This window comes from Mixophyes fleayi, chromosome 7 (assembly GCF_038048845.1).
Source record: "Mixophyes fleayi isolate aMixFle1 chromosome 7, aMixFle1.hap1, whole genome shotgun sequence".
Classification (NCBI taxonomy): domain Eukaryota; kingdom Metazoa; phylum Chordata; class Amphibia; order Anura; family Limnodynastidae; genus Mixophyes; species Mixophyes fleayi.
In genome coordinates, this window is record NC_134408.1 from 127,258,410 (window position 1) to 127,284,478 (window position 26,069).

Here is a 26,069-nt window from a genome sequence, read left to right on the forward strand (position 1 = left end):
TGTCACTTGACAAAAATTGACTGGAAATTAATGTTATTGAGGTTAATAATAATGTAGGAACAAAAAAAGAGCCAAATTATGTGATTTTAGCAAAAAAATATAGGGATTTAGCAAAAAAAAAATAGGGATTTAAAACCAAAACATGCGAGGGCGGTTTTGCCGAAACCAAAACCAAGACACAAAGTTAATCCAGATTCAAAACTAAAACCAAAACCAAAACACAAGGGTCAGTGAACATCTCTACCAGTTTGCCTTCATTGTATAAACCTGATACCCCTACCCATAAGGTAACAGAAAGAATAGGTTTAGAGTTGTCCAGCAACAGGATGACTGGAAGATCAGAAGAAACAGAAAGAAATTCAAATGGTTATTGCCGGAATAATTTCGGTGCAGGCTGCACCTGATTGGACACCTCTGAGGCCATCCAACCAACAGTCACATGCAACTATTTGACTTAGCAGTTAAACAGTTGAGGGACTGATATGAAGAGATTCCCTTGGGAGAGACCAAAATCTTTTGTTACCTTGTACTTGGGTGGAACAAAAACAAATAAAGCTGCCAGAACCTTAACAGTAAAACAATGCATAATACTGATTAAGCTACCAATGTATACAATGTATTGAATTCAAAATATGTTTTATTTATTTACATTTGTTTACATTATTGGCATTATGCAAGATTTACATTGGGCCCGGAGTTGGGATCTTCACTTTATTTTTCAGTATGACAAAGTCTTGGATGAATGTTGGTAAATAAGACAACGGTAACCAGAGGAAAGCAGCGTCAGTACCAACGCTATACCGAGTCCTCGGGTGTTGGCTCGTTAGCGCGTGCTCCATACACCACACAACCAGGGACAGGTCACTGTTTCGAATTTGGTTTAATTTTTCCTTCTTCTTTGCATCTGAAATTCCATATAAGAAATAATGGGAAGAGAAACACGTATACTTTTACCTTTACATAAATATTAATATTTATAATACATCATAACAGTCATTATAATATACTTGATTATCAGTTCAAGATTTTGGCTCCTGCAGAATTGAACAATTAAAGACCCATTTAGTATCACCCACCAGTGTGCTATCAATCAAAAATTTGATTTAATTAGACTAACCAATATTAAAATGTGTCTGTGTGCAATGAGTTATAGACAGGACAGTAAAGCTATTTGCACCGTAGTATTAACAAGTACTTGTCTCCTACAAACTGTGGTCTCAGCCATGTTGTAGGCGGGACCATTTTTCATTAGAGTGCAGCATATACATTCACTAGAGGCCAGTGTTATATCACTGAGGCACAAAGGCACTTTAAAACAGGATGCAGTTTTATTGTATGTCTCTCATCTTTCATATTGTTATGAACTTATGACCACATACATAAGGACCATGCTACCATATCTAGTGCCGTAATGGTGCCTAGCTTAATTATTTATAATAATTATTATTATTATTATTATTATATATGTTAATATATTATATTTTATATATATATATATATATATATATATATATATATATACACACACACAAGTTAACCCGTGCATGATATTCATGCATTCTAGTCAAATCAAGCTACTTAAAAAAGGTTCTTGTCATGCATTTGGGCCATAGTCCAGGCCTCAAACACCAACCACTCCCCACTGTCACCCCCGGCAACCACCAACCACTCCCAACTGTCATTGCTCCTTCAAGAAATATATATATATTTTTTAAAATCTTTATAAACACTTTTAACAATTAACAAATTAAATTAACAAATTAAAAACATCTTAGTATACCAAATTTCAGCCCTTTCTGATTTTTTTTTACACACACACTAAGAATTTAGTAGGTCAGTGTATAACTCTGCCCAGCAGGTGGCGCTGCAGCTTGGGTTTATTTTTTCCACACACATACACACACACACACACACAGACAGACAGACTAACACACGCCACTAGACATTTATATATTAGATATATTCATTATATATTATTATTGCTATTATATTAATAGTGTCTGTTTATAAAACCAGGAATAAAAAAACGTTCAAAGTAACAAACATCATTTCAACAAATAATTCCTTGGGAACACAATATCGGCTTTCCTATCCCTGCTATGCTTCTCCATTTTTAATAATATCAGTTCCATTTTTAACTGACCAGGACATAAAATACCCAGTCAATACTGATCACATTGCAGACAATCAATTCACTCGCAACCAGTGACATCAATAAAGCATTAAGTGATGTCACAGGTTTATAGTGAATTGATAGATTGCATTTTCACAATTGCTGTCTCACTGGGCCTGATTAATGTTTGCATAAAATATCTTCCATGAAATAGCTCTTCACAAGCTCAGAAACAGGCCTTACGCCAATGAACGCAATTGCAAGCAATTCAGGTCCAAACACTAATGACACTTATGACTGCCTATGAATCGAGAGGCGGAGCAGGGAAGGGAAGGTACTGGCTATGGAATACAGAAGCACGATTCTTAATCTTAGCCAAAAGGGCAAAAAGCAATTAGATATTATCTTTCAATAACATCATACATTAGGCTGACCAAATCTAATGTCTTATGCCTTATTAGGGGTATTTTACATCTTGTTTAACCATTTGTAATTAGGTGAATTACCAGATTCTATATAATCTTCTCCATATTCCTCCTGAATACTCTGCGGCAGTTTTCTCCAGATAGCTATACGTTGTTCTAAAACCCTTTTTGGATCAGACAATGGTGTTTTAAAAAGACCTGGCGCAATGCATGAAACTTGCACTCCAAACGACTTCATATCTCGCCTTTACAAAGATAAAAAAAAAAAATATTTACATTAGGTGTAATTTCAGCCAAAATTCTAGTCAAACATTAAATAGATACATTGGGCTTGATTCATTAAGGAAAGTAAAGCAAAAAAATGAGTAAGTTTGCCCCTTGGCGAAACCATGTTGCATTGGCGGGGGAGGTAAATTTAAAACGTGATGGCAGATTTATATTTGGGGTAGGGCATGTCCTAGATCAGCTTTAACTGTCAGTGCACAAATAAGCTATCAAGTATTTGTGTGCTATATTAATAAAACAGCCAGTATTTAACTTATGTGCAAAATAATAAACCTATTTGCACCCCTTGTATTGTAACATGGTTTTACTCAGGAGAAAACATACTCATTTGTTTGTCTTACTTCCCTTAATGAATTAGGCTCATTATGTTGTACAGAAAATAAAAATAATCAACCATTTTCACCATAAAAGCAAGTGCATCTACGTTAAACTCCCAAAAAGAAAACTAAATGTTAAAAAATGTTTGATTAGCATTAGTCCTCCATACCTGGTTGTGTAGGGACACAGACACAGACCTTACGTTCAGCTATTGCCGTGGTTTTAAGTTAAACACTGCTTGTGTGAGCTCATTATACTATGATGTAAAAAGGACACATTTAATGCTTGTGAAAATCAACCATTTTTAATAGGAGAAATTAGAGCAGCTATTGTGTAGGACAATGCAGAGGTAGGTTAACTAAATGTGGACAAATGTCACTGTATTGGAACGAGATTGCATGCTGCAAAATACGTGTCTGTTATTGTTGGTGATATAATGTGTGTGGCCAGTTTTACTTATACAATCCTAAAACATCCAAGCTCAAATTTAGATTGCCACATTCAAACAGTGGTCTAACTCAAGGGTGTATCTACCATAGGCAGAAGGTGTGCAGCTGCTATGGGGCCCAAAACTGATGAGGGCCCACTTTCCATGTCAAAGCTTTATGTGTATATGTGAGTTTTTCACCATTGGGCGGTACTTGGGGCCCTTACTAAGTTTTGCTCTGGGGCCCACAAATGCCACGTTTCGCACCTGGAATTACTTTACCTTCTATATATCTATAAATCTTTTCTCATCTCTGCTATAAGCTCTAGCCTATCTATAGGCTGTAGCTGAAGCTATAGAGAGCCTAGAAATAAACTTCTAACCCTAAACCTAGACAATGATGTGATACTAATCCACATTACTGTTATTCTCATTGGTTTACAAAGCATCAATGTACCCTTATTCCAGAAGAATATTGAAATAAAACTGACATACAGTCATCGTAGCAATATAGGAACACATTCAATAGTTGAGTGTGGCCTGCTGGCTAGAGCCTATGCTTTTAAAGGAAAACTTATCCAAAAGGTACATATAATATAATAATAATAATATAATAATACAACCATCAATGTGTAGAGATGTTTATTGTTAAGATATCAGGTGTGACTATTTAATGTCTTTTGTTTGATGTTCCAACGAGGACGGTTAGGGAGAGCTTTAAAGCTGTGCTACCTCCTACAGAAATGTTTTACTAAGGATTGCCTCCCCCTGGTTGAAGCCCCTGGGGCTGCTACAATCTGTTTTTCCTGGGGTTCTATAATAATCTTGATTGTTGCATGTGATTGGTCCTGCCCGTCACTCCCCTCCCCCCCTCTCTGGTTTTTGACCAGGGCTGTAAGAGGCTCTGAGTCAAATCTTAGTGAATAGGTTGGTAGTAGTCCAGCTTTAAACTATGTCCTAGTGACAATAATTAAATAAGCCACACCTTTTAAAATGACTTTAAATCTGTCAAATGACACAGATCAGTGAAGAGACTTATTTCTTAATTACAGAAATGTTTCCACCCTTATTGGGGCTCATCAGTGTAGTACAGAAGCTTTCCGCTCTGTATTTGAAACAGTATAGAGGTTCGTGGGGATAATGTAAATGTTTATGTATCTGCTTATTAACACATAGTAATAAAGTGCTTTCTGTGGAATATCACAGTAAAATATACATAATCAGGGGAATAATACAGTATACATGTATAACAGAGCTAAGGTCATCTACTATAGCATCAAGGTTTTTATGGTAATATTTGTAAAATAATATACACACTTTTTTGTATTACAGTGTACTTGTTAGGAATGAATAGTATTCTTTCTTTTTAACTTTTAGTTACCTTAGAATATTGTATAAGGACAAGGAATATGGATACAATCAAGAAATCTTTAACTGGGACACACATTATAATTTCATTTTCCGCTAACATGAATTCAGCTTACCTTAAACTGTCGTTAAATCCTTCGACTCCATATTTAGATGAAAAGTATCCACCTCCACTAGCCGCGACTCTCCCCCCAACACTGGATATGTTCACAATCCTCCCTTTAGCCTTCTTAATCAGGGGGAGTACAGCCAATGTGATATGTATTAAACCTATTAAATTAACTTCAATTGGTGCTCTCATGTCGTCAATGGTCAACCAGTCAATTGGGGCGAGGGTTCCCATAACTCCCGCATTGTTGACTAAGCCCCAAAGACCTTAAAATAGAACACAGAAAGTTTAAAAGTGCGTAAAATTCCAAACTAAGATGTTTAAATAATTTTTAAATAAATAATCTGTCTCAGTTGTTCTGGGGACACTTTATATTTTGCTTTTAATTAGTTAATTCAATTTATATTTTTCAGCACAAACTTGCAAAAAATCATTGCAATTTGAGTTTGCAATAATTGTGAAAATACACAGGAAGTGGTGAGGAGAGCAATACATTATTAGTGTATAACAGGATGTATATGATAGCAGATAGATAAAATATAGCATGGGTTTAGCAGCTTGTTTCATACCAGGTGAAGAATCTTAGCCTAGACCCACACTATAAGTGTGCTACATAGGTTATTTTAGCTTGCTTTTTTTTTAACTATTTATTTTGAAAAATAGCAATGTTATAAAGGAAAGAATCAGTAAATAATACATTGCAGGAGTAGAAAATAATAAAATAAATAAAAACAGAAAACAGAACATGGGTAAATGTCAGTGCAACAGCAAATATTTGAGTATCAAATATCAAAAACAACAACAGAATGTAAATGATCAAACATGCATATGATTGTTACTCAAATTACTCACGAGTCTATAACATTTTATAACAGTATAGAATGGGGGGGAATGGGGGGGGGGGGGGAGCACTGGTCATCACCGAAAAAAGAGAAAGCATTCTTCCCTTTATCCTCCTTAGCTTGTTTTTATATTGTGTATATGTGTATTGTGCTTACTGATTTTAATATGCATTTCATAACAGAGTATATTTTAAACACAATGATAGCACACCAGTAGCCGCAAGTTGTTTAATAAGTATATACAGAAACAGATGAGGAAAGAGTCATGTGTGGCTTACAACATTTTTGCAGGTTGGGCCATTTTAATAAAGGGGCATTTGCTCCAGGCGCCGGATGCCAGGACAACTGTCCTTCCATAATTCCTCACAGTACTGGAGCTGGTAAAGAGAGACCATACAGAGCGTCTCTGTCAGCCCCTTGTGTACTAGAAGACATGATACACGTAGTTTTAATTTCAACTATGGGCAATTTCAACTATGAAATGAGATACTTGGTCAACATGATCCTAATACCTTGGTGAAAGTGAAACAACAATGTAAATAATATTTACTTCAATTTAATAGTCTTAACCCTACTCCAATATGTAACCATGAACCACACATTAGCTCAAGCCCTAACCATATTTGGAATATAGTTCCACAGTGACTCTCCTGCTTTGTCACAGGTAATAGAGCCAAGTGAATGGACTTACTAATGCCTTTATACGGCTTGATCAGCTACAAGAATAATACTCTGCTTATCATCGATGGCTTGGGTCAGTTGTGAATGTAATTTAGTATCTTATTAAACACTTTACTCGCTAGTTATTACAATTTTTATTGTACCTTGCTAACTTCTGAACAATGTCTTTGCTAATAATGAAAACATACCTCCTAATATTTCCAACTGAGAAAATCATAAAACAAATACCCTTCATGTCTTGTACTAAAACACAACACAGCCTGAAAACACATAATAATATAGAAGGCAAATTAAATTTTAAATGTAGTAGCCAAAAAGATTGTTTTAGGAGCCAGTGTAGGATACAGTACGTCCACACGGCTACAGATATCTATATCAATGTATCAAAGAGGGCCAATTGGAAGAAAGAGGGGAATTTGTGTTAAAGACATAACATTTAAGAGTTATGATAAACGAGTGGGAAGTGGTAAATTGTTCATTATTTGTTTTTTCCACCCTCAGACTTGTTAATATTTATCAGTATTTTGTAGAGGCTCAAACTATGCACCACCTCCTTTACAGATTATAGTATATATTATTTATAGCAGTATTATAGTGATGGGAGAAAAGAGAAGCTAAATAAAAGTCAACTCAGCAAGGGTCCCACATTCACCCCGAACTATGAATAGCTGGAAATAGTGGTAGTCTAGCATTAAACATAGCAGTGACTATTGCTGAGCTTAATAAAATGTGTGAAATAACAGAAGTGTGTGTAAATTCAACTACATTTTCCCAACACAATGGTTTCCCCATTTCTTTGCTGAAAGCTGACAGGTTTAAAAAGCGTCTTCATTATATTTCATCACTTAGGAATGAGGAAGATAAAAAATGTCAGTGAATAGCAGTCTAAGGGATCTATTTATCAATAGGAGAAAACCCCTAGATCTGTTTTCGCTGGATTTAGTTATTGTTCTCAGTTAACAAACCTCCCTCTGGACGTCCGACGGTAAAGACGACTACCTCTCCAAAGCATCGCAGGATGGCAAGAGCCATCTTTCTATTCCATTTTTTTTTAAAAAAACAAAAAACTTTATTTGTTTTTGTTTTGTTTACAGAATCTAGAACTTAAAGCCCAAGTCCTAGTTTCCAGTAACAGTGCGTGATACAGCAGGCTGGCTCACTCCTGTGCACATTGACACCAGAATGGCCTGGTATGCAGTAAGACTCCTCCGCCACCAGCCAGTGTCCCCAGGAAGATGAGTATTTTTCTGATAAATTGCACAATAGAAGATTTTGTATCACTGCAATAAGCAGACCCCTAAATCTTTACAAGTCTGACTTGAAGTATTCAAGGTAGCAGAAAGTCAACTTACCAGTATTCCCAACTTCATCTTTCACCCATTCCGCGGCTCTTCTTACATTGTCAGCATCAGTGACATCCAAACTCACTGTTTTAAGTCGTTCCGATGTTTCCTGTTTCAAAGCAGCTGCTCCAGATTCCGTCAGACAAGTTGCTAGAACTCTGAATCCCATCTTGTCAAATGTACGAGCAGCGTGATTTCCAAACCCAGAGTCACATCCAGTGATCAGTACATACCTGCCTTCAATGCTACCGATCGTGAAGCTGTCCCTTATCCTCCACCAGATATAAAGAAGAGCGGCACAACCCAACACGTATAAAAACATTTTAACACGTTCCTTGTTTACTGCTTCCTAAAGAAATAAAATAAACATTTACAAGAGCAGAATACCTACTCATTTGGAACAATTTTGTAATATACTGTATATACTGTAGACACAATAAACAGTCTTAGTAAACAAGCAGATTGCTGTTTAATTAGCTGGTTTACAACTGTTACTGTAGCTCCACTTGTGATACAGCGTTACATGATCCACCAGCCTAGCAAGCTGGGGAAATGATCTGCATGGCAGTAGGCTAGGAAAGTCGATGCCTAAGCCATGGGTGGCTAGACTTTTGGACTTGGAGATCTACTCTAAAAACCAAAAATACTTTTTATATACATATAACCATGCTGTTTGTGGTCTGCTTCATTAATGTGCATCATTATATGTGTGGGTGCACAAGTCAGGGGAGGGCACAAGTGTGTGGGTGTGCAGGTCAGCAGAGAGCACAGGTGTGTGGATGCATAAGTCAGGGGAGGGCACAGGTGTGTGGGTGTGCAGGTCAGCAGAGAGCACAGGTGTGAGTGCACAAGTCAGGGGAGGGCACAAGTGTGTGGGTGTGCAGGTCAGCAGAGAGCACAGGTGTGTGGATGCATAAGTCAGGGGAGGGCACAGGTGTGTGGGTGTGCAGGTCAGCAGAGAGCACAGGTGTGTGGATGCATAAGTCAGGGGAGGGCACAGGTGTGTGGGTGTGCAGGTCAGCAGAGAGCACAGGTGTGAGTGCACAAGTCAGGGGAGGGCACAAGTGTGTGGGTGTGCAGGTCAGCAGAGAGCACAGGTGTGTGGATGCATAAGTCAGGGGAGGGCACAAGTGTGTGGGTGTGCAGGTCAGCAGAGATCACAGGTGTGTGGATGCATAAGTCAGGGGAGGGCACAGGTGTGTGGGTGTGCAGGTCAGCAGAGAGCACAGGTGTGGGTGCACAAGTCAGGGGAGGGCACAAGTGTGTGGGTGTGCAGGTCAGCAGAGAGCACAGGTGTGTGGATGCATAAGTCAGGGGAGGGCACAGGTGTGTGGGTGTGCAGGTCAGCAGAGAGCACAGGTGTGTGGGTGCATAAGTCAGGGGAGGGCACAAGTGTGTGGGTGTGCAGGTCAGCAGAGAGCACAGGTGTGGGTGCACAAGTCAGGGGAGGGCACAGGTGTGTGGGTGTGCAGGTCAGCAGAGAGCACAGGTGTGTGGGTGCATAAGTCAGGGGAGGGCACAAGCATGTGGGTGTGCAGGTCAGCAGAGAGCACAGGTGTGTGGATGCATAAGTCAGGGGAGGGCACAGGTGTGTGGGTGTGCAGGTCAGCAGAGAGCACAGGTGTGGGTGCACAAGTCAGGGGAGGGCACAAGTGTGTGGGTGTGCAGGTCAGCAGAGATCACAGGTGTGTGGGTGCATAAGTCAGGGGAGGGCACAAGCATGTGGGTGTGCAGGTCAGCAGAGAGCACAGGTGTGTGGGTGCACAAGTCAGGGGAGGGCACAAGTGTGTGGGTGTGCAGGTCAGCAGAGATCACAGGTGTGTGGGTGCATAAGTCAGGGGAGGGCACAAGCATGTGGGTGTGCAGGTCAGCAGAGAGCACAGGTGTGTGGATGCATAAGTCAGGGGAGGGCACAGGTGTGTGGGTGTGCAGGTCAGCAGAGAGCACAGGTGTGTGGGTGCATAAGTCAGGGGAGGGCACAGGTGTGTGGGTGTGCAGGTCAGCAGAGAGCACAGGTGTGGGTGCACAAGTCAGGGGAGGGCACAAGTGTGTGGGTGTGCAGGTCAGCAGAGATCACAGGTGTGTGGATGCATAAGTCAGGGGAGGGCACAGGTGTGTGGGTGTGCAGGTCAGCAGAGAGCACAGGTGTGTGGATGCATAAGTCAGGGGAGGGCACAGGTGTGTGGGTGTGCAGGTCAGCAGAGAGCACAGGTGTGTGGATGCATAAGTCAGGGGAGGGCACAGGTGTGTGGGTGTGCAGGTCAGCAGAGAGCACAGGTGTGGGTGCACAAGTCAGGGGAGGGCACAAGTGTGTGGGTGTGCAGGTCAGCAGAGAGCACAGGTGTGGGTGCACAAGTCAGGGGAGGGCACGGATGTGTAGGTCAGTGGAGGGCACAGACATGTGGGTGTGCAGGTCAGGGGAGGGCACAGGCATGTGGGTGCGCAGGCCAGGGGAGAGCACAGGCATATGGATGATCAGGTCATGGGAGGGCACAGGCATATGGGTGTGTAGGTCAGTGGAGGGCACAGGCATTTGGGTGTGCAGTTCAGGAGAGGGCACAGGCATGTGGGTATAAAAGTCAGGGGAGGTGCACAGGCATGTGGGTATACAGGTCAGTGGAGGGCACAGGCCTGTTGGTGTGCAGGTCAGGGGAGGGCACAGGCATGTGGGTATACAGGTCAGTGGAGGGCACAGGCCTGTTGGTGTGCAGGTCAGGGGAGGGCACAGGCATGTGGGTATCCAAGTCAGGGGAGGGCACAGGCATGTGGGTGCAGACGTTCCCCACCACAAGATAGAAGTTAAATGGAGGCAGCAAGAACCCTGGAGCCTTTCCAGTATGGGCAAGCAGGGCCTCCCTGCCAGGACAGGTATGGTGGGGGAGAGAAAGCCGAGCCCTGAATCTCTAGCAGTAAGCACCTGGGAAACTAATGCCATGATCTAGCATCTAACTTGCCGAGATCTACTGGCAGATCGCGATCTATTGTTTGGCCACCTCTGGCCTATGCTAAAGTTTTTCCCTTATAGTTGTCACAGGAGACTTACCTTTAAGCAGTCCTACAAAAAACTACTGGATGATGCCAGCTATTTACTGTTCATGAAATATCTTTATATGACGCATGATTGCTACAACATGAAGAAATGAGATTTTCTTAATGGCTCATTCACACGGGTGTTTTTTTTGTTTGGGCGTATAGAGGTTTTTGAGCTCTAAACACTAGTTTGCATTTAATAGTTACTAGAGGTTTGAAATATTTGTTCTTGTCAAGCAATTTACCTTCAAGCTTTTTGAAGCATATCTGAATGGTTTGTCCCAGACCACCACACTTTACCCCTCCAAACACCCATCTAAACACCACACTGAAAAACATAACTATGAGCATTTTTTTGTAAAAGAGGAGGCATTTTCAGCCGTAAAAATGGCGATAAACACATGTAACCGTGCAGAGCAATGAGACCTAGGGGGCGCCCCACGCAAAGCACAGTCATTCAGCGCCTAGATCAGTGCTCGGGGCAGCTCGAGGTACAGTCTGACCCGTTGGTCAGACAATTCCCATCCCCCCTTCCTGCATACGCGTGTGCCGGCATATAAAGGGGAGAGAACAATGTTATGAACGTAGCACTAATATTTTTATGTGGATATTGAGGGCCTGATTCATTAAGTAAAATAAAGCAAAAAACTTAGTAACTTTGCACTTTGGCAAAACCATGTTGCATTGGAGGTGGGGGGGGGGGTAAACTTAAAATATGGGGACAGATGTATAGTTGGGGTAGGACATGTCCTAGATCAACTTTAAATTTCAGTGTAAAAATAAATCTATCAAGTATTTGTGTGTAGTATTACATGATAAAACAGACAGTACTTAACTTATGTGAAAATAATAAACTAATTTGCACCCTTTCCATTGTAATATGGTTTTGTCCAGGAGAAAACTGTATAAAATCTAAATTTTTGTTTTTTAAATGGAAACCTGGCGTTCCAATTACTAAGTTCTCCTTCCAGTTTTGACACACACTCTTTTTTGGTATGCACATGTACATATTTCTAATAGTTTCTATATATATTAGTAGACTGCAATATGATATACTCTATTCTCTTTTGAGCTAAACAGCACCATTATTATTTGGAATAACAACTTCTCTATGACATTGCATAATTTCAGTTACATCCTTGAGAGGCCCTGTGTGTACAAGTTAATTCACAAATATTTATTTTCTTACAATCTGCATTTAACTGCAATGAATGCCTTATAGTAATGTGTTTGTAAAACCTTAGAGCACTCTTGCGTCATACTAAATAATACGACTACTTGTCAAACAAGGACAAACTAAGAAGTGGTTGAGCAATACTTACTACTGGTTTACAACCAAATTAGCTAGCATTTTGTAATTATAAAGACAAACATATACCCATAAAAGCAGCAAGATCTCTTACATCACAGAACTTCCTTAGAAGGATGTTATAGTGCAGCTTTGATCAGACTAGTGCAAGGAAGATGTCTAATGGAAGTGTGTGGAGTGTAGGACTAATGTATTATTATTATTATTATTGCAATTAAGAAGAAGAAGAATCTCTATTTTTCAAGCTCCAAAATATTCCACAGTGCTAGTTAAGCTATTACGGGGAGAATCTCACTATACATAGCCAGAAAACTGACAAGCTTAGGATGAGGTCAGTGAAGAACTAAATAATCTCTTTTAGATTGGCTTCCAATTTAGAGATGAAGACACTGAGGGCTAGATTTACTAAACTGCGGGTTTGAAAAAGTGGAGATGTAGCCTATAGCAGCCAATCAGATTCTAGTTATCATTTATTTATTACATTCTGCAAAATGACAGCTAGAATCTGATTGGTTGCTATAGGCAACATCTCCCCTTTTTCAAACCCGCAGTTTAGTAAATATACCCCATAGTCTGATTTATTAAGGCACGCAAAACGAATGTATTAAAATGCCCATTATTCGGGGCTTACGCACGTCCGGAGTCCGGAAAAAAATGCAATTACTGTTATTACCGGTTATATTACGGTTATTACCGGTTAAAAAACAATTAATGAAAAACATTAACAAAAAGTATTTTTCTTTTCATTTTTTTATTTTTTATCAAATACCTTTATCAGGATGTTATTCATTTCTACTGTACATAAAATTACTTTTTACAGTTGCTCTTGCCTGCAAACACATGTTCAAGCATGCATATACAGCTGTCATCACTAGCACTTACCCCAGCCCAGTAGCTGGTGCAAGTGATACAACAGAATAACACGTACCTTAGTGGTGATCACAGCTTGAATCGGGTGCTGCTGAGTGTGCTCAAGCTTGGCACGCCCTTACTGTACATTGACTATGTGCATACGCCCAGTCTCTTCCCCGTTCTGCCCCTGACATTGTAGGCTGTAGTAAGGGTCCTTTACAGTTAAAGATGATTTGGGTGTTACTGCGTTCTCTGGTTTGTTTCTAGCACTAAGTAGCTGTGCGGTAATATTTACACCCGGGGGGTTTCCCAAACTCTGAGTTCAGGACATAGGAAATTCCATGAGATAAGTCAGCCCCATGCCGACCAGCCTAGGTTTGGTTGGAATTATGGCAGGGCAGGGGCTGGCTGGGCCCACCAGGCTGGTACCATAGTGGGCTACCTTGGGCTGGGTCACTGAGCCACCCGCATTTTTTTCCTTTAAAATGTTCCTAATAGGCTGCTGCACCAAGTCTTGCCCCCCAGGCTAAAATTTGTTATCCCCCCCTGTGGCAGGGAACGCCATGCCGCAGGTTCTCTGCTATAGTGTCACCAGCATAGCTTAATGCCGGTTTTGGCAATTTCGGGGACACCCCATTCTTAAGGTCTCCATGATATTGCCCATGTCAGCCTAGGCGCTCAGCACTAGAGCTGGTTTGCCTTTTTCTTTGGGAGGGGGGGGGGGGGTGTTTACCGTTTTTTTGCTTTTTTTTGTTTTTTAACAGCAGTTCCAATGGTGCTGATGATGTATGGATCTTGTATCTGGGAAGAAGCAGGTATAACAGATACACCTCCTACGGGGCGTATCTACACCTGCTTCCTGCCCTACATAGCTAGTGAGGCGGGTTACCACCCCATCACATAGAATGACACAATGGGAAGATATGTTTCAGTCTACATATTCCATTTTACTGCTCAGTAAGGAAAAACACTTTTTGCACTTCTGTTTAAGCCTTACGTCCAACTCTACATGTTCATCCAATTACAGCACACAACAACAATTCAATATTAAATGAACATATTAATTGTGAGTAAGCGTGATCTATAGTTTATAAAAAATACACTACTATAATACTATTGCAGTCATATAGTTGTAACAAACGTATTTCCTAGACCTTGATAGCTACATGCTGACATAAGCTCTGAAACATTAATACTTACATGATGATAAGGAGCAGAATTCAGATGACAAGTTCTCCTCGCAACTGACAACTTCCTTCTGATGTTTGAGGAAGTAGCTGGGTAGTTTTATGGTGTAAGTGTTGCGTACAGTACTGTACAACAGAACAAGGTGTGGTCACCAGTGACAGGTGAATTTATTCACATTAAGTCAGCTCTCAGTACAGACTAAGCCCAATTCCACCTAAACTTCTTACGTCAATGCAAATTTACTTTCCTAACCAGTAATTATTTGATTTTCTTTATTAAGTACTTATCATTCATGTAGCTGATTGTTTGCTTCATTGCAACATTTGCATTGAAACAGGATATGACTTTTGTTTACATGCAGCAGTTATCAATAAGTCTTTTAGGCTGAAGTATTCTAAGACAGGGCTGAATAACTTCAGGTCTCATAGTATACACAGGTGGTTATGTTCACTGTGTGACTGACTGACACACCGAAATATGTAGCCTGTCTTTTATATGAACCTAAGCAATCCTATCCTTCTTTACTAACAAACTGTACGGTCTGATGTATAGCCCTAGATTGATGAACACATAGGGCTCATTCAGAGGGAGACGTCCATCCGTTTGCAAAGCATATCTTTGCGTGAATGTCCACAACCACACTTACTACTCCATACACCTGCAGAGGTGGGAGGCAGTGGGGTGTTTTAATGTAGGCAATCTGTATGTATTACCCAGTATTGTCTTATTAATGTTTGTTCCCAATAAAGCGCTACGGAATTTGCTGGCGCTATATAAATAAATGTTGATGATGATGATGATGATGAATGTACAGTAAGGGCAGGTTCGAGGATTTGCGTAGGCATTCAGACTGGGAAACTGTTGCAGATACAGCTGAAAAAGCTGTTTTATTTGCGGGTGGTCCGGGGTAGCTGTAAGTAGAGGTGGATGATAATGACAAGCACACCGAACTAGTGTACTGTCTGTAATTAGAGACGCTTATTAAGACTTCAGTAGTCACTCGGCCATAGACTAGAATTTGCCGAGCGCGTTGTAATAAAGATAACCATTTTTTTTAATTTTTTGCACATATGTCTGGAAGTTGTTCCGGCTGTATTACCTAGGCTCAGCAAGTTTAAAGGATGCTTCATAGGAATTGCGTTAGTAACATATAAAAAGAAAAGGTCTCTGTACATGTTTGCAAGTTGGATGAAAGTGTCTGATGGTTGTGTCTGATGTCACGGAGACGCATCTGTTACTCATTCAGACCTGGACGCATCTTCAACTATGATTGGTTGCTTTGGGCAACACCACCTCTTCTATTGCAGCAGTTTGTCTATAAATGTGTTTTATGATAACTTGCATTAGAAAATCTGTTTAACTGCATGTGCAAGTTACATGAAAACTTGTATGATAAAGTGCATTTTATTTGTAAAGTCTTCAAGGGGTATTTTACTTCTGGGCATCCCAACTTCATTGGGTGCTGCCCCCCTGCCTCTCCAATGGCAAGAATGGTAAGGAGATCTTTTATGCTGAATAAAACCTGCCTGGACGGTACTCAGGCGCGGGCTGGGATATATCAGCCCGGGGGGCACACAGGCGGCCGCATCCCATGAAACGCGATGCGGCCGTGTCATGGGATGCAGCCGCCGGTCAAATTCATTGGATTTTGGAACTGAGGGCCGGCCGGCTGAAACTGAGCGGCCCGGGGGACCGATGCCCCCTGCCACCCGGGCCAGCCCGCCCCTGACGATACTCGTGGCATCCATTATGACCAATACCAACAAAAACCTGCATTACTCCAGCTTTTTGTGGTTTTGAATACTATGTTACAGGTCAGCAACAATAACTGTCCTTGCAGCTGACCACTGGTTGTTGCCTGCTTTAGACCTCCCTACGGAACTGATTTAACAAGGCGCAAATTCTGAATGCAACCTGCACTTAGTATTAATCGCACGTATTTAGGCTTAATTATCATGATATGTGCGCTGTTGAAATTGGGGCAGGTCTGCTGTGCTCTCCTATACTAGACTCTGCAGGATACATCCGATGCCTATGTGGATTATAAATTCACAGAAGAACGCACAGGAAAATAAGACAAATATTGAATTAATGTCACCTGTTAGTAATAAAGGCATTAATAATAAAACAGTTTTTTTTAAAAGAAAAAGTTTTAAAAAATTCCCCATAAAATACATTTATCAGAATGTTGTTTTGTGTCTACTGAACATAAAACACATTTTGACAGTTCCTTGTGATTGCAAACACTTCATTGCTGGCCTGAGGTGACATTTATGGTTCCCATTTATTTCTGTGCAAGTAAAGTATTTCTAATGTCCTCATACGTAAACATAACCCTGACACAGTGTTATAACATTATAATATATGATCTATACTTTAATGTATGTATTACAAAATACAACAAATTCCCAATATAAGTATACTTCTGTATTTCAGTACAATTTATAGTTTTAAATGTTACATTCACTAAACCAAATATTTATTTTGCTTCATTAAATTTGTAATATGGTACATAGCAACAATTGACAACTTATCGCTTCAGGGCTATTTGCTCTTGCCAAACAGACCGGTATTTAATTATCAAGATGATAGAGTTGTTTTCAGTTGCATAAGCACTCACACAGCATGTGAATGCAATACTACAATTGACTCATCATACTGTATACCTATAATTTCACTGGCTTACGCAATTTCTGGTTCTCTGGGTTCATGTTTTAAAATACTTTATTTCATTTCTATAAACCATCTGGGAGGAAGTATAACTGTACACTTTGGTAAATACTTTTATTTTGCTAATTTTATTTAACGCTATGTAGACCGCATCTGTTACAGCTTGCAGGGCTCTGCCTGGATAACAGCGAAACAAATAGCACTTGGCACTGCCCACCAAGAGGTGCCAGAATACATTTCATAGCAGTCTCTTATACAAAACAGAAAGTAGAAGTATGAATGTTGTTTTATATAAAGGGGTGTTTAACAACACAGGGCTGGATTTAGAGTAGGCTGCAAATTTATGACCCAAATGTATTCCTGTGTATTTTGAGTTGCATTATCGTAAAATAAGTGCAGCCTGAAAAGAACTGTATAAGTATGCGGCCACATGAAGATGCGTTTTATAAAAGTACCAGTGCTTGCAACCTGGGCTGGTCGGGAAGGAGCCCTTTGGTGTCAAGGTGTTGGAGTAAGTGTTGTAGGGTGCTGACTACCACCGGTTCCTATTACATACATCCCAACATTCGGGGATCTGGCATTAGAACAATGCAATGCCATACAGAGTAGCAGTGAATGAGACACACCTCTCAAATTTCCCAAAGCTGTCCCAATCGGGATGGTCGGACAGTGCCCTCAAATCGGGATTGTTCTGTCTAAATCGGAACAGGTGGGAGGTATTCTATTAATGTGGTAGGACCAGTAGCATGGGGTCACCCTACAAGAGCAGCAGCCAGCACCAGGCTATGGAAGAATGGGCTGGTCACACTGTAACAGGCAATGTTGGGTCCTGCTGTGTTCTAGCCTCAGATTGATCATCCAAGGATGGAATAAACTAGCATACACCCAGCCTCCAAGGATAGTCAGTCCCGTGCTGAATAGCACTGGGGCTATTCTCAACTCCCCTGAGTGGTGGTGGTCAGGTTAATGTTTAAAATATAGATAATTATTACTTAGGTGTGTGGAGCACAGTACCAGCAAACCCTGACAACTATTAACTTCTGAGGTATGGCGTCCCCATGCATCTCTCTGTTAAAGTGTTGCAATGGTTGTTGCATTTGCGGGAGAACACAACACTCTTTTTCCCTGCCACTAACCTTCCCGTTTTATAAGCACTGGTGTGGGTTACATTAATTTTTTATTCTATTTAAACTTTTTCTTTTACTACAGTGAAGGTATTTGCTGATGATGGCTATCACCATGTATTGTTACACCAGGCTAAATGGAGCCACAAGTTTTACACCTCCTAAGAGGTGTAACTAGCGACAAGCTTGCACAACCTCATAAGGGGCCACAAGAGCAAGATGCACTTGACTTAGAATCATGTTTTGTTTTACTACACATTCATCACGTAAACATGTGGTTTCCCTATTAAAGCAACCAATCTAATCAATACAATCAGTATTGGTTACAATCACCTACTAAAGGTAATGCTGGTATCTATATATACTGGAAGCCAACTTTTAAAGTTTTGTGGCAAATGTATACTTATTTCCCACTGTGGAGGTTCCCTTGAAGTCTTACACAATGGTATGCCATTAAATTATGGATGTCAAAAGATTAAAGAATAGTTCTTACATGTTCAGTTTTGGGTGCAATACCAGAAATGTTATCCCGTCCCAAAAGTTTGCTTACCTGTGGTCTGGCATTCATTAAGTTCAGTGGGTCCCCCAATGACTTGTGTGTGCCTGGTACAGATCCGCCAGCTCCCTCAACATGTAGTGGGTGAACAACACGCTGCCGGTGTGAAGAAAGACCAGGTGGGCAGGAGCGAGGAGAGTGTAACCTGGTCTCTCTATCTCTAGTTATATAAATATATAAACAGATACCAACCATATTACACAATGCTGTACAAAGGATAACTAGTCAATCACATCAGTACCTGTCCCTAGTATGTTTTTGGACTGTTGGAGGAAACCGGAGCACCCGGAGGAAACCCACATAAACACGGGGAGAACATACAAACTCCACACAAATAGGATTCTGATACATATTATTGACTGCTTTAATCCTAAGGGCCTAACATAGGCTGTGATAAACGTGTCCTGTGTATGTCCACAACCCCATGACCTACTACTAGGCATGACCTATATAGGATTGGCAGACTATGGGGAGGTTATTTAGGCGCTCATTGTGTTTGGGGAAGTTATGGAAATTGCATTGAACAAAGTCACACGCCCAGAAACCTTCCCTGTTATCTCTCCCTATGCTGTAACCTGTTCTTTAGAATTGACATTGCATGATGAAAGCTCTAAAAAAAGTACATACAATTAACATATATACGCCCTTGGCTGAGTTGGAGAAATCTCATTTCTGTACCAGTAGCACATGTGCCAGGTTTATATCAGCCTTATTTACATCTAGATAAACTTACACTCAACCAGGTCATCAGCACAAGAAACGTTTTTTAATGTTTGTTTTGATAGCAAAACAGCTCTCGCTACTAGGTATGATTTACATAACAACCCATCTATAATACACGAAATATCATTGTTGTGTACGAATGAAAGTAGCAAAAATGTATTGTAATAAATAATTCTAATTAATTCTAATATACACCCATAAATCATATAATATAGCCATGACCAATTAAGAAAACACCTATCAGCTTCAGAGGGGAATCCACAATCGACCATCAGATACAGTTAGCTAATTCTGGCAATTGTTGTCATCCTCATCAGCATGTATTTGCAGGTGATAGGACTATTGACAGGAGTATCCGCATCTCAGAGAGGGTCAGCATCAGTAAGCAATTTCACATTGCCTCCACTTAACATTAATAACCCATCCCAACATAACATTAATACACCCCACACACGAGCCCCCACATAACAGTAATATCTGCAACCATAAAAGCCCGCAAATAATATTGGTATCAGACCCCACATAACATATAACATTAACCACCTTCCCCCACAGACAGTTACTGATCCTGGAACCTGACCAGCCTGTGTGCAGAGTGGGTGGAGAAGAGAGGGTAAGTAGGGGGATAAGGATGGAAAGGAAACGATGGGAGATGGAAGGGGATGAATGCAGGGGTGCACGCAGGGGGGGTTTCTGGGTCTCCAGAAACCCCTCCCCTCCGCTAAAAAAGTGCCCTACATAGCGGCACTGTACTATACAGCAGCCGCGGCGCTGTCAAAGAAGCTGTCAAAGAAGCGTCCGCGGTGGTGCTGTATTGTATACAGCACCGCCGTGCGCGCTTCTTTGACAGCGCCGTGGCTGCTGTTTAGTACAGTGCTGCCAAAACGGAGCTGCTAGGCATGCGCGGGCGCATTCGCAGTTGATCTCTTGCTTTTTTTTTTTTTTCAGGTGGAGTGGAAAATCCTCTGTGCACCCCTGGAATGAATCATTTATCTGCAGCACATCTCCTAGGTGGCCAGCCACAGGAAAGCGCAGCAATGGTGAAGCCACCCCCCTTTACATCAGGGCTGTGTCCAATAATCCTGCCCCTGGTCACCTAGGCCCTCTCTCCCTCCCACAACTCAGAATCCGGGCTACACTGAGACAGAGAGAGGACCTCAGGATAGTACTCATTTCAAGTACAATAAAACTTATATTGCTTACATATGTAAAATACATAAAATTTACTAGGGGAAATTGGAACCTCTTTGCAGTTATGCTTTAACTCTCAACATTGTTAAAAAGTCCAGAAGGGCATGGCCTTTATATTTAGTGGGTGTGCTTACATATTTTCCCCTCTCACCTTAGTACTAGTAACACATTTCACCCTCACATTTCTCTAGTAACACATTCACCACCTCTCCACCCTGTAGCTGCACATTCTCTCCTATTTAAAAGCACATTCTCCCCTCCCCCCTGTAGCAGCACATTCTCCCCTCTCCCCCCTATAGCAGCACATTGTCCTCACCCCCCCTGTAGCAGCACATTCTCCCCATTCCCCCTGTAGCAGCATATTGTCCTCACCCCCCCTGTAGCAGCACATTCTCCCCTCTCCTCCGTGTAGCAGCACATGCTTCCCTCTTCCCCTGTAGCAGCACATTGTCCTCTCTCCCCACTGTAGCAGCACATTCTCCCCTCCCCCCCTGTAGCAGCACATTTTTCCCTCTCCCCCCTGTAACAGCATATTCTAACCTCTCTTCCCTATAGCAGAACATTCTCACATTCTCTCCTATTTAACAGCACATTCTCCCCTCTCCCCCCTTTAGCAGCACATTCTCCCCTCTCCCCCCTGTAGCAGCACATTCTCCCCTCTCCCCCTGTAGCAGCACATTCTCCCCTCTCTCCCTGTGGCAGCACATTGTCCTCTCTTCCCCTGTAGTAGCACATTATCCTCTCTCCCCACTGTAGCAGCACATTCTCCCCTCTCCCCCTGTAGCAGCAGATTCTCCCCTGTAGCTGCACATTTTATCATCTCCCCCCTGTAGCAGCACATTCTAGCTTCTCTCCCCTCTATTAGCACATTCTATCCTCTCACCCCCTGTAGCAGCATATTCTCCCTTATATAGCAGCACATTCCCCCTCTCCCCTATAGTAGCACATTCTCTCTAATCCCCCCAGAAGCAGCACATTCTCCTCTCTCCTTCCTGTAGCAGCACATTCTATCCTCTCCACCCTGTAACAGCACATTCTATCCTCTCCCACCTGTAGCAGCACCTTCTCCACTCTCCCGCTGTTGCAGCACATTCTACCCTCTCCACCCTGTAGCAACACATTCTATCCGCTTTCCCTTGTAGCAACACATTTTCCCTTCTCACCCCAGTGGCAGCATATTCTATCCTCTCCCCCCTGAGGCAGCACATTCTATCCTCTCCCCCCTGTAGCAGCACATTATCCCCTCTCCCCCCTGTAGCAGCACATTCTATCCTCTACCCTCTGTAGCAGCGCATTCTCCTCGTTTCTCCCTGTAGCAGCACATTCTATCCTCTCTCCCCCTGTAACAGCACATTCTATCCTCTCCCCCCTGTAGCAGCACATTCTATCCTCTACCCCCTGTAGCAGCACATTCTATCCTCTCCCCCCTGTAGCAGCCCATTCTAGCCTCTCTCCCCTATAATAGCACGTTCTATCCTCTCTACCCTGTAGCAGCACATTCTCTCCTATTAAGCAGCACATTCCCCCCTCTCCCCTATTTAGCAGCATATCCCCCTCCCATATTTAGCAGCACATTCCCCCCCTTTCCCCTATAATAGCAAATCCCCCTCTCCCCTATAATAGCACATTCTCTCCTCTCTCCCCTGTAGCAACACATGCCATGGGCCACAGAAAAGGGGGCATGCAGCCCATGAGCTGAGTGCTGTGCTCCACTGCTCTGTGTACTCACACAAATAATATGATATATTAAGTAGAGATGAGCGGGCTCGGATTCCGCTAATCCGAGCCCACCCGAACAGTGCGGATACGAACGGGATCCGAGCACTGTTCGGATATTTCCGGCGGGCAAAAAAATGAAAACGAGGCTCTGTCGTCCAAGTCTCGCGTCGAATCTCGCGAGGGGTGGGAGGGAGGGCCCAGAACAATTCCATCTTGTACCTCTTTCTTTGGCATTATGTGCTCAAGCTACCTCGGTGCAACCTTTTGGCCTAAAAACAATATTGTGAGGTGTTCAGAATAAACCGGAAATTAGTGGAAATGATTGTTATTGAATGTTATTGAGGTTAATAATAGCGTAGGAGTGAAAAAAAAAACCCACAAAACTGGTTTTTAGCACTTTTTATGTTTTTTTCAAAATAAATCCGAACCCAAAACATCAAGCAAATCCGAATCCAAAACACAAAACACGAGACACCAAAAGTGGCCGGTGCACATCCCTAATATTAAGGTGATATAGGAGCTTTGAGTTCACCGAGCGAGGTTGAAAAAATCAAGATTCTAGCTGGAATAGCTGCTTTATTTAAATGTGCCTTACTTCATGCTTGTCAAGCCACGCACCCAAAGATGGGTATTTTTTACATGTACTTTAGCACATTTTGGGCATTGTGGGTGCTCCAAGTTATGAAAAGATAACCGAATTCATAAATTCTGAAGTCCCAAGTATTCCAGATAATAGAGCCAATACACATGTTCATTATATTAATGTACTACAAACCACTCCACGGGTGTCACATATACAGCATTTTCTGTCTTATATTTTATAAAAAAACTATAATCAATAGGAAACCATAGTAACAAAAATAATTCGCCTTCCTGTGACTTATATTACCAACTAGTATTTTTGTTCAAGTACTTCTGCTGCTGGCAGCTTTCACACAAGCACTTAACCTCTGTGAAATGTCCTTTTTGTTCCAAAATTGAGTAGACTCTTAGAGAAAGTGACAGCTCTTTTATTGCAAAATTTCATATCATCTGTACAGTACTGCATCATTATGGCATATATTAATGTCAAAATGAGATTTCTTATCTTCTGTTTTATATACATAAGAGCATCCAATTGGGCTGCATTAAATAGTTAACATAATGGTCTGTATCTTCAGGAAACTCTGTTGTAAATTGAGTGACGGGTAGATTTCAGCCCCACAGCACCACTTAGTGGATATCTAATGTTAAAGTGAACCTGTCATTTCCACGTAGTCTAAAGCAGTGTTTTTTAATTCCATTCCTCACACCCCCCAACAGCTCATGTTTTGAGGATTTCTGTCTGTGGAAACTGGTGGGATAATTACTGACCCAACCAATTAGACTAAGTCCCCTGTGCATGAATAAGAAATCCTGGAAAAATGAGCAGTTGGCGGTGTGTGATGACTAGAGTTAAGAAATATCGGTCTGAAGCAATGATGCACACACTTTTCTGGTCAGCATTGTGAGAGATGTCCTCCTTTGAAGGACAATAATTCTGATCTTGGGGTGTTCATCAAATGCAGTGGACACAGTCATGTCACATAATGAGCGAGCGATGCCCCTCCCCTGTTACATAATTGACTTCTCTCACTTCTGTAGTGACACCCCTCCATCAAATCTGTACATATTCCCCCCATCACCACTGTATATATCCCCCCCATCACCTCTGTACATATCCCCTACACCACCTCTGTACATATCCCCCCCATCACCTCTGTACATATCCCCCATCACCTCTATAGTAACATATCCCCCATCACCTCTGTAGTAACATATCGCCCATCACCTCTGTAGTAACATATCCCCCATTACCTTGTACATATTCCCCCATCACCTCTGTAGTAACATATCCCCCATCACCTTGTACATATCCCTTATCACCTCTTTAATAACAAATCCCCCATCACCTCTGTAGTAACATATTCTTCCATCACCTTTACACTAACATATCCCCCATCACCTCTGTACTAACATATCCCCCATCACCTCTACACTAACATATCCCCCATCACCTCTATAGTAACATATCCCCCATCACCTCTGTAGTAACATATCCCCCATCACCTCTGTAGTAACATATCCCCCATCACCTTGTACTAACATATCCCCATCACCTCTATACATATCCGCCCATCACCTCTGTATATATCCCCCTCATCACCTCTGTACATATCCCCTACACCACCTCTGTACATATCCCCCCATAACCTCTGTACATATCCCCCCATCACCTCTATAGTAACATATCCCCCCATCACCTCTGTAGTAACATATCCCCCATCACCTCTGTAGTAACATATCCCCCATTACCTTGTACATATCCCCCATCACCTCTGTGGTAACATATCCCCCATTACCTTGTACATATCCCCCATCACCTCTGTAGTAACATATCCCCCATCACCTTGTACATATCCCCATCACCTCTTTAATAACAAATCCCCCATCACCTCTGTAGTAACATATTCTTCCATCACCTCTACACTAACATATCCCCCATCACCTCTGTACTAACATATCCCCCCATCACCTCTGTACTAACATATCCCCTATCACCTCTGTAGTAACATATCCCCCCATCACCTTGTACTAACATATCCCCCATCACCTCTGTAGTAACATATCCCCCATCACCTCTGTAGTAACATATCCCCCCATCCCCTCTGTAGTAACATATCCCCATCACCTCTGTAGTAACATATCCCCCCATCACCTCTGTAGTAACATATCCCCCCATTACCTCTGTAGTAACATATCCCCCCATTACCTCTGTAGTAACATATCCCCCATCACCTCTGTAGTAACATATCCCCCATTACCTCTGTAATAACATATCCCCCCATCACCTCTGTAATAACACATTCCCCCATCACCCTTTGTAGTAACATATCCCCCATCACCACTGAAGTAACATATCCCCCATCACCTCTGTATACACACTTCCCCCATCACCTCTGTAGTAACATATCCCCCATCACCTCTGTAGTAACATATCCCCCCATCACCTCTGTACTAACATATCCCCCATCACCTCTGTAGTAACATATCCCCCATCACCTCTGTAGTAACATATCCCCCCATCACCTCTGTACTAACATATCCCCCATCATCTCTGTAGTAACATATCCCCCATCATCTCTGTAGTAACATATCCCCCATTACCTCTGTAATAACATATCCCCCCATCACCTCTGTAATAACACATTCCCCCATCACCTCTGTAGTAACATATCCTCCATCACCTCTGAAGTAACATATCCCCCATCACCTCTGTATACACACTTCCCCCATCACCTCTGTAGTAACATATCCCCCATCACCTCTGTAGTAACATATCCCCCATCACCTTTGTAGTAACATATCCCCCCATCACCTCTGTACTAACATATCCCCCCATCACCTCTGTAGTAACATATCCCCCCATCACCTCTGTAATAACACATTCCCCCATCACCTCTGTAGTAACATATCCCCCATCACCTCTGTAGTAACATATCCCCCATCACCTCTGTAGTAACATATCCCCCATCACCTCTGTAGTAACATATCCCCCCATCACCTCTGTAGTAACATATCCCCCATCACCTCTGTAGTAACATATCCCCCATCACCTCTGTAGTAACATATCCCCCATCACCTCTGTACTAACATATCCCCCATCACCTCTGTAGTAACATATCCTCACTCACCTCTTTAGTAATATATCCCCCATCACCTCTGTAGTAACACATCCCCCATCACCTCTGTAGTAACATATCCCCCATCACCTCTG

The 26,069-nt window shown here is 41.9% G+C and overlaps 1 protein-coding gene across 2 annotated transcripts; it reads right to left on the minus strand.

Annotated features, from left to right (window-relative positions):
• Positions 1-619: 619 nt before the first annotated feature.
• LOC142098156 (dehydrogenase/reductase SDR family member 9-like) lies at positions 620-14,404 on the minus strand. 2 transcript variants are annotated; one of them, XM_075180705.1, is made up of 5 exons: positions 14,303-14,404; positions 7,921-8,260; positions 5,053-5,311; positions 2,620-2,783; positions 620-904 (listed from the first exon to the last, which is right to left on the minus strand). In XM_075180705.1, the coding sequence occupies exons 2-5, from the start codon at positions 8,231-8,233 to the stop codon at positions 681-683; spliced, it is 960 nt and encodes a 319-aa protein (XP_075036806.1). In that variant the 5' UTR covers positions 8,234-8,260; positions 14,303-14,404; the 3' UTR covers positions 620-680. The 2 variants fall into 2 exon arrangements, with proteins under 2 accessions (XP_075036806.1, XP_075036807.1); XM_075180706.1 differs by lacking the exon at positions 14,303-14,404 and adding an exon at positions 13,179-13,736.
• Positions 14,405-26,069: the final 11,665 nt, after the last annotated feature.

Coding starts and splice junctions, on each gene's coding strand:
- LOC142098156 (XM_075180705.1), bottom strand. CDS start 8,233: ATGTTTTTATACGTGTTGGGTTGTGCCGCTCTTCTTTATATCTGGTGG. Junction 2,784..5,052: donor GGATTTAACGACAGTTTAAG/GTAAGCTGAATT, acceptor ATCTTTGTAAAG/GCGAGATATGAAGTCGTTTG. Junction 905..2,619: donor AGAAGATTATATAGAATCTG/GTAATTCACCTA, acceptor ATGGAATTTCAG/ATGCAAAGAAGAAGGAAAAA.